The following is a 12,984-nucleotide window of genomic DNA, read 5'->3' on the forward strand; positions in this document are numbered from 1 at the left end:
AAGGGACATAAAGACTACAAAGTTTTCAGTTTGTGTCTTCAGTTTATCACAACAAGATAGTAAACCTGAAAATATATTGTTGATCAAAGAGGTATAGAAAAAAGTAATGACAAAAAGTAGAACAGAGAAGTTCCCAGATGTAAGTTGCCTGATGAATATCTCATACCACCATGAATATGACAGTACAATACTCACAGTTAATCACTTTATTCCGTATACCTATAGTATAATCATGACTTAAGTCAGTTTCTGCATATGATGCTACATGCTGATGCATTTGACAGCAATGACAAAACCCTTCCAGCCAGCCAAAAATTGGTCCCTATAGTTTAAGGTAAGAGTGTGGATATTGGTTACAGACTGTACTGTTTCAATATCCTAGTTCTTTTAACAGAATGTCAATAAATGGCTTTACTTTGCATTACGTAAATAAAAACTACATCAGTTAAGTGATTCATTTACTACCATGGATGAATGTTTTCTCTGAGCAGATCCACCATCCAGTTTTACCCCAAGGGAGCACTGAACAGCAATTTGACTGATGGCATCAAATCAAAACATTCATCCATAGTAGCATGGGCAATTCCTTCTAGGTTGGGCGATATTACAATTTTCATATTGTCAATTTTCCCCCATTAGGCTCCTGTCTAGCTGCCCTAATACGGACACTTGCATGCTTAGAAAAATAATTATTATATATGGACAACACTCGACACACCACTGTAGGAAACATCCAACATTAAAAACATATGGTTACAATAGATATGCTACTGTCTGGTTGAATCCAAATACATTGGTGGTGAGTCAGAGACACTCTTCTGTCTGAAAATAAGTTAGACTTACACTAAATGTACAAAACATTAAGAACACCTGCTCTTTCCATGACAGACTGACCAGGTGAATCCAGGTGAAAGCTATAATCCCTTATTGATGTTAATCCACTTCAATCAGTGTAGATGAAGGTGAGGAGACAGGTTAAATAAGGATTTTTAAGCCTTGAGACAATTGAGACATGAATTGTGTATGTGTGCCATTCAGAGGGTGAATGGGCAAAACACAAGATTTAAGTGCCTTTGAACAGGGTATGGTAGTAGGTGCCATGCACACCGGTTTGTGTCAAGAACTGCAATGCTGCTGGGTTTTTCACGCTCAACAGCTTTCTGTGTGTATCAAGAATAGTCCACCACCCAAAGGACATCCAACCAACTTGACACAACTGTGGGAAGCATTGGAGTCAACATGGGCCAGCATCCCTATGGGATGCTTTCGGCACCTTGCGGAGTCTATGCCCTGATGAATTGAGGCTGTTCTGAGAGAAAAACTCAATATTAGGAAGGTGTTACTAATGTTTGGTATACTCTGTGTATATGTAGGCACTAGGCAGGTCTGTTCCTTCACTTCAAGGCCTCTTGCCAATCCCCTGCCATGCTCAGTCCAGATGTGCACGGTAGGCTAAATGCCTTCTAGGAAAGAACTAACGGCAAAACCAGCTGCTTTAGGTCTCCTCGTCCCATGGGCAGAGCTGTTTATGGGGGACGTAGTAGTCAAAGCGGTAGCCCTTGCTGCAGCTCCTGATGCCACACTTGTACGGGTTGGCCCTTCCAGCCGCGCCCCGGCGGCTACGGCAGTATTTGAGCAGGCAGGGGAGCCACTCCAGACGTAGGTGATAGCTGCAGAAGCATGGCTGCCACAGGTCCAGAGTGGAGGGGCATCGCTGCAGACCAGAGACATCCACTGTCTGCGGCAGGGGCTCAAACTCAATGGTCTCTATTCCTGTAGAGACATTTTGAATTTCGATCAAAGAATGTGTCTGTTAAAATGCATGGCAATGAACTTCATGGCTGTGCAGATAAACATCCAAAAGCTTAGGGACACTTAGGCAACAAAATGTAAAACAAGCTAGGATCGATAGAATGAAGACGTTCCTTTAAACACCCAAACAACACTAACAGAGCATCTGAATGGAAGCCAAACTCACCTTTATCCAGCCAATGCTTGGTGTCAGCTGTCCGGGTATAAAACCCCTCATGGGCCTCCTTACACAGGTTGTGGATGAGTGTGTAGAGGTGCCCTGCATGACTCACGTTCACCGCCATGTCCATGTGGAGGTGTTCCACTCCACGCTTCTCCTCTGCCGTGCGGACCAAGTGGGGGTTCTTCTGTAGAATCCCATCACAGAACAGCTATATTTTAAAATGCGAGGAAGTTCAAAAAAGGACATGTATTGCTGGTAGAATAAATTGAGCAATAGAAGTAAGCTCCACTACTTTTGTGTGAGGATTAACAGTTTGGTGGTACACGTATAAGTCAGATAACATTGTGCAGTAAAGAAAATTTTAATTGCCTACAATAACATTTTTACATTATGGGCGGGTGATGAAGATACTGTATTGAAAGTCCAGGACGAGGCTTATTCTGTGTCTGGGAAACCAGCCCTATAACATGTTATTATAACACAAAATGGGTCGTTCCACCAATCCGGTGCCTTTTGAGAATTAAAAAAAAAAGTACAGAAGATAGCCCTATTTGGTAAAAGACCAAGTCCATATTATGGCAAGAACAGCTCAAATAAGCAAAGAGAAACGACAGTCCATCATTACTTTAAGACATGAAGATCAGTCAATTCGGGAAATTTGAAGAACTTTGAACGTTTTTTCAAGTGCAGTTGCAAAAACCATCAAGCGCTATGATGAAATTGGCTCTCATGAGGACTACCACAGGAATGGAAGACCCAGAGTTACCTCTACTGCAGAGGATAAGTTCATTAGAGTTACCAGCCTCAGAAATTGCAGTCCAGATAAATGCTTCACAGAATTCAAGTAACAGACACATCTCAACATCAAGTGTTCAGAGGAGACTGTGTGAATTAGGCCTTCATGGTCGAATTGCTGTAAAGAATACACTACTAAAGGACACCAATGAGAAGAAGAGACTTGCTTGGGCCAAGAAACACGAGCAATGGACATTAGACCAGTGGAAATGTGTCCTTTGGACTGGAGTCCAAATTGGAGATTTTTGGTTCCAACCACTGTGTCTTTGTGAGGTGTGGGTGAACAGATGATCTCCGCATGTGTATTTCCCACCGTAAAGCATGGTGTGGGGGTGCTTAGCTGGTGACACTGTCTGTGATCTATTTTGAATTCAAGGCACACTTAACCAGCATGGCAACCACAGCATTCTGCAGTGATAAGCCATCCCATCTGGTTTGGGCTTAGTGGAACTGTCAATTGTTTTGATCAGGACAATGATCCAACACACCTCCAGGCTGTGTAAGGGCTATTTTACCAAGAAGGAGAATGATGGAGTGCTGCATCAGATGACCTGGCCTCCAATAGAAGATTGTTGTGTGCAACACGGATTGGCAATTAAATGAAACATTTAAATTGTTAAAACATTTCTAGCCTGTCTATCTATGGGTAAGAGGGTTGACATGTTACGCTCAACCCATTCAGTTTTCCAACACAAAACACCAGAAAATGGCCAAAAAGAATAGGACCAGCTCACCTGCTTTTAAACTATGATATGTTCAATGTAAAAAAAAAAGGAATAGTTTCACCATATTGAAAAGACAGTTCGGTTTACGTAACAGGGTTGATCTTAATGAGGGAAAGGAAATGGGGGATACCTAGTCAGTTGTACAACTGAATGCCTTCAACTGAAATGTCTTCCGCATTTAACGCAACCCCTCTGAATCAGAGAGGTGCGGGGGGCTGCCATAATCGACATCCACGTCTTTGGTGCCCAGGGAACAGTGGTTTAACTACCTTGCTCAGGGGCAGAACGACGACAGATTTTTACCGTGTCAACTTGGGACAGACGTAAATGAATCACTAATCACATGAAATAAATAATAATCTTCAGAAATGACTTCCTCAAAGCAACATAATAACTAGGGCTTTACCATGATGGTGAAAACTTGAAATGTTGGAGTTAAGGCTTCCTAGAAGTCACAGTGAAATGCTGAATTTTGGCACTTCAGCAAGTCTTTATTGATATTAAGAAGAGATTTATTGAATTATCCATGTGGTCTATATTAAAGGGCACTTAATTTAATATAACAAGCTTTTATTAGCAATATTAGTGCAAAATGTATACTTAAAATATCAAAGGGATGCAAAAGGCACTCTTTCATGTAAAGACCCATCTCTTATAATAACACCATTGGTTCCATTCCTCCATATCCAAAACCTGTCCCTAGTTACCTCTCCCTATATGGGAGTGATCGCCCAGATTATGAGGGATGGTGGTGGTTTGTTACAGCAGCTCACCTGTCTGAGGCGAGCCATGGACTCAGTGGGGATGATCTCGTGATGATCGAGGCGCGAGACAAAGCACAGCACCTGGTATTGGTTCTGGCCTCGTTCTGGCTCCCCCAGGATCAGAGCTCGGACGATCCTCACATCCTGAAAAAAAGAGAGAGAGGAGAGAAAGATGAAATACAAACAGGATATAAATTCACATATTAGTAATACAATATACACTGAGTGTACAAAACATTAGAAGACCTTCCTAATATTGAGTTGCACCCCCCCCCCCCCCCATTTTCCCTTCAGAACAGACTCAATTCGTCAGGGCATGGACTCTACTAGGTGTCGAAAGAAACGACATACATACTGCATGGCATAATGGAACCTTCGTGTAAAAGTGCTGCCAAAACTCCACTATGCGTTTGGCATAAGGATCATCCATAAATAAGTAACTACTATATCAAGTGTCATGTCCTGTTATGAGGGCTGACCTGGCCTGACCTGACCTTCACTGGAAACATGAGACCTGAATCCAACCCTATACCCACATCTGTCACAATGCTACACTGACTTCATTTTGGCTATCCCGACATCGACTATGTTTACATGCACACAATACTATGATTATTGTGAATACTCATATTAATATAATACTAAGATTAAACCGTTTACATGAATTGCAAGAAGAACGTTTAACCTTATAATGCAGTTAACATGGACATATCTGATAATCAGGCTACAGTGCCTTCAGAAAGTATTCACAACCCTTTACTTTGTCCACATTTGTTGTGTTACAAAGTAGAATTAAAATGGATGCGATGGTCATTTTTGGTCAAATTTCTCCACAAAATACTCTTTAATGTCAAAGAGGGAGAAAAACCATTTGTAAATTTTTTTTTTTTTAAATGCTAATGTATCGTGATTAGATAAGTATTCAAGCCCTGAGTAAATACATGATAGAATCACCTTTGGCAGCAATTACAGTTGTGAGTCTTTCTGGGTAAGTCTCTAATAGCTTTGCACCCCTGGATTGAACAATATTTGTGCATTATTACTTTTAAAATTATTCAAGTTGGTTGTTGATCATTGCTAGACAGCCATTTCCAAGTCTTGCCATCGATTTTTAAGTCAAAACTGTAACTAGGCCAGTCAGGAGCATTCAATGTCATCTTGGTAAGTAACTCCAGTGTATATTTTGGCCTTGCGTTTTAGGTTATTCTCCTCCTGAAAGGTTAATTTACTCTTTCAGTGTCTGTTGGAAAGTAGACTGAAGAAGGTTTTCCTCTAAGATTTTGCCTGTGCTTAGCTCTATTCTATTTATTTTTCACATAAAAAGAATCCCATAGTCCTTGCTGATGACAAGCCTACCCATAACATGATGCAGCCACAACCATGCTTGAAAAGGTAAGAGTGATTGTCAGTGATATTTGTATTGGATTTGCCCCAAACATAACGCTTTGTATTCAGGACATAAAGTAAATTTCTTTGCCAATTCTTTTGCAGTTTTACTTTAGTACCTTATTGCCAATATAATGCATGTTTGGGAATATTTTTTATTCTGTACAGGTTTCCTTCTTTTCACTCTGTCAATAATGTTAGTATTGTGGAGTAAGGAAAATGTTGTTGATCCATCCTCAGTTTTCTCCTATCACAGCCATTAAACTCTGTAATGGTTTTAAAGTCACCATTGGCCTCATGGTGAAATCACTGAGCAGTTTCCTTCCTCTCCGGCAACTGAGTTTGGATGGATGCCTCTTTCTTTGTAGTGACTGGGTGTATATTCAATGCCTGCTTTAAAATGTATTGTTATCAAGCTACCAATAGGTGCCATTCTTTGCGAGCCATTGGAAATAAATAAAAAATGAAATTCACTGCTCGACCGAGGGACCTTACAGATAATTGTATGTGTGGGGTACAGAGATGATGTAGCAATTCAAAAATCATGCTAACCCTCAGAAAACTGAACTCATGAATGTTCTTGCAACGTTCAATTAAACATGTCTATAACATTAGCACTATTATTGCACACAATGTGAATCCATGCAACTTACTATGTGACTTGTTAAGCACATTTTTACTCCCAAACTTATTTAGGCTTGAATATTTATTGACATTTCAGCTTTTCATTTTTAATTAATTTGTAAAAAAATGAATTCCACTTTGACAGCCTGAATTTAAAATATATAAAATGTAGTTTTTTTGGTCACTGGCCTACACATGATACCCCATTTCATGTGTAGGCCAGTGACCAAAAAAAATACATTTAATATATTTTAAATTCAGGCAGTGACACAACAAAAATGTGGAAAAAATAAAGGGGTGTGAACATTTTCTGAAGGCACTGTACCTAATAAGACTTCGAAAAATGCAGAAAATCGCCAATCAAAATAATCCTTGTATCACAGTGATCACATTATGTTTGGGAAGCTTATTTGATTCTGAGTTCAGACATATACAGTTTGTATGTGAAAACTATTTCTAAGCTAGATAGTCTACTATCATTTCCAAACCCACTTCACTCGCACCAAAGAGGGAGGCTAGTGAAAGCACATGTGCAAATCAAATACACTGCATTAACTCTGATTAAGGTGTTACATTTCCTAATAACTCAAAAGATAGTAACAACAAAAAAAAACTGGTGTTTCAATTCGTTGATGGTTACTCCGCTAATGACCTTACCATAATTAGGATTATGCCAAACTCAGAGTATTGTCATAATCAGTTGAATATATTCATATAATATTTAATAATTATTGTGCATGTAAACATACTCATTCTTAAAACTCCCAGTAGAACACAAAGCCAGGTAAACATCCCAGTCGGCTGAGTAGACAAAGGAAGGCAAGGCTATCTGAACAAGGAACAAGTCCTTTCCTTCTCTTCATTTACCCATCCCATTGGGTTGATCTCCCTCTGAATAAAACAAGTACCATGATTCAAACACTCTGGTCCTCAAGTTGGAGATGTCGATAATGAGGTCAGGGAAACTGTGGAGCGGTTGAGGTAAAAAAAGACAAGAAGAAGAAGGAGGATGGGGGACTCTTGTTTCCCCCACTGTGACGGTAGAACATCCAGAGGAGCAGATGGATGGCGTATACAGAGTGGGGGAGGGGATGGGAGCATTCCTGGAGGGGCCTGTGTACAACTCCATTCAAGGCAGGTTTCATATGGTGGAACTCCAGGCCACCTACAGGACTCTACACAGTCTACGCAACGGACCCGCAACGGATCTGCTGGAGGTTAGTTTGCATATGTACTTTTGTGAGGCTGAATTTTTGGAATGCAACGCAAATGGAGCTCCGTAGCTCTGTTTGCAGAGACCGTGAAATCACTGTGGTGGGCCCTTAACCTCTCAATGGGCAACAAGTGATTGTCTAACGACTAGCATGATCGCTAGAGTCCAAGGTTAGCTAAAGTGAGACATGGTCTGGGGATTGACCCGACAAGATAGGAGGGATTCACACCAACAGAGGATACAGAAACAAAGCTATTTAAATAGGGATTAGGCCGCACATTGAGAATATCCCCACAGTCTGTGAACAAAGCATCAAATGTCTTTTTATTAAATCTTTGAACAAAGTACCCTATAACATAACTTGATTAAAATGCTTACTGAACACACCAACACTGATAAAATCATCAAGAACAAAAAAAAACAATGTAAAATGTTACTTTCTCAAAGGATTGTATTTTACCAATAACTGCACTGATGCTGTAAAAAGATAGCCTATACAAAACTTAAATCCGACCTAACAAGCTTCCATGGGACAGCTAATAGCTGGAGGTGAGGGTGCGGAGATGAATGCGTAGTTGGCTCATCATGCATACAATCTGATATAACCTGCATGGGTTTGCTGCTGCCCTGGTTCTTCATGGGGGCTGGGTTGGCATGGTAAATACCTCTCACTGACAGACAGAAGAAACGCACCACAGAGCCTCCGATGACAGGTCAAACTGCAGCTCCCATAGGGATGAAGTGAGAGGTGACTCGTTTCCTTCATCTTATCCCCATGCCATCACAACCTGGGACCAAACAAATGACAGATGGCTTGGGAATCGCACCAATGGTTGAATTGAGATAAATTCAACAGGAGATGTGTGTATGGTGGTGTATGGGGGAGATTAACATTTCTCAACTAGGGTTGAGGCAGAGGGATATTTTCCTGTTTTAAAAACTAAGGTTTCTTAAGGTCATGCTGTAATAGCGTTCAATGTATGAAGTGGGTGTAACTTGTGGGCCACATGATCACCATTACAGTCGTATGCAACGGTCTACAATCCTGGGTACCTTTAACATCACTCCAGCTTGGCAGGCCTCTCACAAATGGATACAGATTGTTCCCTGTCTGGTGAAAAATGAAATATGGCTTGAAATGTCATGGTATTGACATTAAGGTCTGAAAGGCAAGAGTATTATGTGGTTGCCTAAAAAGTTGATTAATCTGTTCACATACAGAGGGAGGGGGAGGAATAGGGGAGGAACCAGAAACAAACAACAAAGCTGCCAAAAAGACTTGAAAAATAATACCAAAATGCATCTGGAATTTTCAGCCATTGATGCTGGATTCTCTGAATATTGCACAGCCCATTTACTTCTTAAACAATAATGATGTTATTCACCAGTTAGACTATGTTCCCTTTCTGCTCCCCCCACTACACACCATAGGAAGACAAATATTCCCTTAATTTTTTCATTGCACCTTTTCAACAGGTTCCTCTACAAGATGAGATGTCTTGCCTGGCTGTACAGTAACTCCACTCTGGCAGCTGGCCTTCAGACCAATTCCAACTTTCCATAAATCTGCGTAATGCTGACAGGAGTAGATTGGAAGCACATGCACGGAGTGAGGGAAAGTTGCTGTCCAAATTGACTTGATCCAGACAGAAGAAAATATGTCCTGTTCCCCTGCCTGTTAACTGTAACCAGATAAGCCCACTGGGACTTCAGGAAAGTTTTCCAACAGGAGTAAAACAGGCCTAATCACTGTAAGTCTGAGTGGAGTCAATGGGGGACAATAGTTGTAAGATGCCTTGATTGCTCTACAAGTCAATAAGACTTTGAATGTTTCTGTAATGTCAGGATATCCTGGGTCATTGTAGGGAGTTCATTAGCCAGGGCAATATCAAATGCCTGCTCAATCAGGTGTAGTTCACCACAAATCCTCATTATTAACAAACACTTGTATTGATTGTAATAATGGACAATCCAAAAAGATAAATAGGCCTATGTTCACAGACAATAACAAATACGATATAATTCCAAAAGTCGGTCCAAGAGGACTATTTGTCTTTGGTATTTCATCCCTTACAAAAAAGATTGCTGTAAAAGGGCAGTAATTTCAGTCGGCTGTGGTACTTAGGAAACAGTAATTGCAGAATAACTGCAGTAAAAAAAAAAAGTATTTTGGACACAGTATTTGCAGCATACTGCACTTATACTGCACTCTGACTGCAATCCTTTTTCGTAAGGGTTGTGAAAATAATTGTCTGTTTGGCAACACAGCAGCATATAGTTAAATAGATATACAGTAGGTCTATAGATAATGGATAGGCCTTTATAATACAATGTCCAGGATATCTATATAATAGACAGCCTAATGGTGTGTGTGTGTTTATATATATTGGTAGTAACATAATGCAGCATATTAGAGTTTTTAAAAACTGTTGTAAATATTTACATTGAAGAATATTGACTTAACTCACCCGTTTGAAATCAAATACCACAGTAATATGAGTACCATCTCCTTGCTTGAACTCGACCGTAATGTCATCATTCTCACTGTTGGCGTCCAAAATCTCCTCCCCAATTAGTCCATCACTTAAACGCACTCGTACTTTTAGTTCTGAACAAATCCCAAGCGATACAAGAGTTACCACTAGCAGAGAAATCCGAACTGGTGGCGATATCTCCCTTGCATACATTCTGAAACTCATGGAAGAAATTTTAACTATTAAAAATCTGTCTACTACCCTCGTTGTAAATCATCTTGAAATCGGTCGCAAATATTTCCAAATCAACGAAAAGTCCCGAAAAGTCTGCATGAAGTTCAATCTATGATCCACAGATTTAATTCAGTATTGTAAAATCTCTGCAAATGTTGGTGGGCTACCATCCCGCATTGATCGTTGTGTCGCCCGAGTACTTTCTATATTCTGATACATTGTAGCGTTTCCGGCGTCTGTGAATATAACGTTTTTTGCACACAATCATTAGGCTACTGTAACATTTGCGCTCTTCGTTCAGACGACTTTAACCAGACTTATATTGTGGCAGCCTTCATGAAAAATTGGAAGTCCTCATTTGAGTTTACTATCCCGTCACTTCCTCTGACGAACCAGTGCGACGAACCTACTGCACTGTAGGCCTATTGTGGACAATTGCGGGCTCGCAAACCTAAAGAAATATCACTCCCCAAACAATACTTCCCAAGAGGCGCCAATGACATCTGTTGCAGAATAAATTAACTCATGTCCCATTGATTCAATAGTTTGCGCAATAATACACTTAAATGCATCAATGTGCCCAATTGTTATCCTACGTGCCCAATTGTTATCCTACGCCTAGGGAAAGTAAATATTGAGCTTGACCAAACTTTTCTAGGACATACAGATAGATCCCATGCCAAGCAAATTTATCTGTGTGTGTGTGCGTTCATGCAAGTACAAAACATGTTGACTCACCCTTCTTAAAGAAATGCCAATGTCATCCTCCTCTCTTTCATGTTGACAAAACGACGATCTATGACTCTGTCATACAGTGCAGGCTTTGATGTTGTTGTTGTCTCAGGCTACCTGGATATACTGCTAGCTCCGAAGAATATATGAATTGACGGTTGGATCAGATTTGCCTAGAATTTATGAATTTATGGTTGGATCAGAATTACTATTATAATAATTGGCCAGTACAGAGAAATAAGTAAAACCACAAGTCCAAATCCCTATCTCCACCCATGGCTACTTTAGAAAAGGGCCAATTTTAGCTAGCTAGCCACTGGAGGACAACACAACTAGATGTAACAATTCCATTTTTTTCTGACAATAATGTTTGTTTTTTGATGTGATGTGATTGGTGTGAAGCCGAAACCAAACTGGCTTCTCTTGACACTTTTTTTGGTGTGCCAGGACCATTCACAGTTGAGCTTACTCAGTTTAGCTCAACACTCATTGGCTATTATATTTATATATTTTTTGATCAAGGGAGTCCAAATGCTCACTGGCTTCCCTTGCATTCAATGCTATGGATGGCAACATATCATACTCATAGTTATAATTGTAATCATAAAAAATATACATTTTTAAATGGCTAAAAGATAAATAATATACTATCTGTTGTTTACAGGGAACTCACTCTACAACTAAAGATGAGGTTGGGTGGAAAAAGGACTGGGAGGGAGAAGTATACCATTTTAAATATGCTATTGGACCAAAAACTGATTTAGCTAATTCATCTATATTGTCCAAATAATGATGATCCACACTTCTTTGGAAATATACTGCTCAAAAAAATAAAGGGAACACTTAAACAACACATCCTAGATCTGAATGAAAGAAATAATCTTATTAAATACTTTTTTCTTTACATAGTTGAATGTGCTGACAACAAAATCACACAAAAATTATCAATGGAAATCCAATTTATCAACCCATGGAGGTCTGGATTTGGAGTCACACTCAAAATTAAAGTGGAAAACCACACTACAGTCTGATCCAACTTTGATATAATGTCCTTAAAACAAGTCAAAATGAGGCTCAGGAGTGTGTGTGGCCTCCACGTGCCTGTATGACCTCCCTACAGCGCCTGGGCATGCTCCTGATGAGGTGGCGGATGGTCTCCTGAGGGATCTCCTCCCAGACCTGGACTAAAGCATCCGCCAACTCCTGGACAGTCTGTGGTGCAACGTGGCGTTGGTGGATGGAGCGAGACATGATGTCCCAGATGTGCTCAATTGGATTAAGGTCTGGGGAACGGGCGGGCCAGTCCATAGCATCAATGCCTTCCTCTTGCAGGAACTGCTGACACACTCCAGCCACATGAGGTCTAGCATTGTCTTGCATTAGGAGGAACCCAGGGCCAACCGCACCAGCATATGGTCTCACAAGGGGTCTGAGGATCTCATCTCGGTATCTAATGGCAGTCAGGCTACCTCTGGCGAGCACATGGAGGGCTGTGCGGCCCCCCAAAGAAATGCCACCCCACGCCATGACTGACCCACCACCAAACCAGTCATGCTGGAGGATGTTGCAGGCAGCAGAATGTTCTCCACGGCGTCTCCAGACTCTGTCACGCCTGTCACGTGCTCAGTGTGAACCTGCTTTCATCTGTGAAGAGCACAGGGCGCCAGTGGCGAATTTGCTAATGTTGGTGTTCTCTGGCAAATGCCAAACATCCTGCACGGTGTTGGGCTGTAAGCACAACCCCCACCTGTGGACGTCGGGCCCTCATACCACCCTCATGGAGTCTGTTTCTGACCGTTTGAGCAGAGACATGCACATTTGTGGCCTGCTGGAGGTCATTTTGCAGGTCTCTGGCAGTGCTTCTCCTGCTCCTCCTTGCACAAAGGTGGAGGTAGCGGTCCTGCTGCTGGGTTGTTGCCCTCCTACGGCCTCCTCCACGTCTCCTGATGTACTGGCCTGTCTCCTGGTAGCGCCTCCATGCTCTGGACACTACGCTGACAGACACAGCAAACCTTCTTGCCACAGCTCGCATTGATATGCCATCCTGGATGAGCTGCACTAC

The 12,984-nt window shown here is 41.2% G+C and overlaps 1 protein-coding gene across 2 annotated transcripts; it reads right to left on the minus strand.

Moving 5' to 3' along the window:
• Positions 1 to 1,186: 1,186 nt before the first annotated feature.
• On the minus strand, positions 1,187 to 10,687 carry oafb (OAF homolog b (Drosophila)). 2 transcript variants are annotated; one of them, XM_029690648.1, is made up of 4 exons: positions 9,951 to 10,687; positions 4,269 to 4,403; positions 1,979 to 2,159; positions 1,187 to 1,773 (listed from the first exon to the last, which is right to left on the minus strand). In XM_029690648.1, the coding sequence occupies exons 1-4, from the start codon at positions 10,179 to 10,181 to the stop codon at positions 1,496 to 1,498; spliced, it is 825 nt and encodes a 274-aa protein (XP_029546508.1). In that variant the 5' UTR covers positions 10,182 to 10,687; the 3' UTR covers positions 1,187 to 1,495. The 2 variants fall into 2 exon arrangements, with proteins under 2 accessions (XP_029546508.1, XP_029546507.1); XM_029690647.1 differs by having other exon boundaries at positions 1,979 to 2,183.
• Between the last annotated feature and the right edge of the window lie 2,297 nt (positions 10,688 to 12,984).

Source organism: Salmo trutta, chromosome 15 (assembly GCF_901001165.1).
Source record: "Salmo trutta chromosome 15, fSalTru1.1, whole genome shotgun sequence".
NCBI lineage: Eukaryota > Metazoa > Chordata > Actinopteri > Salmoniformes > Salmonidae > Salmo > Salmo trutta.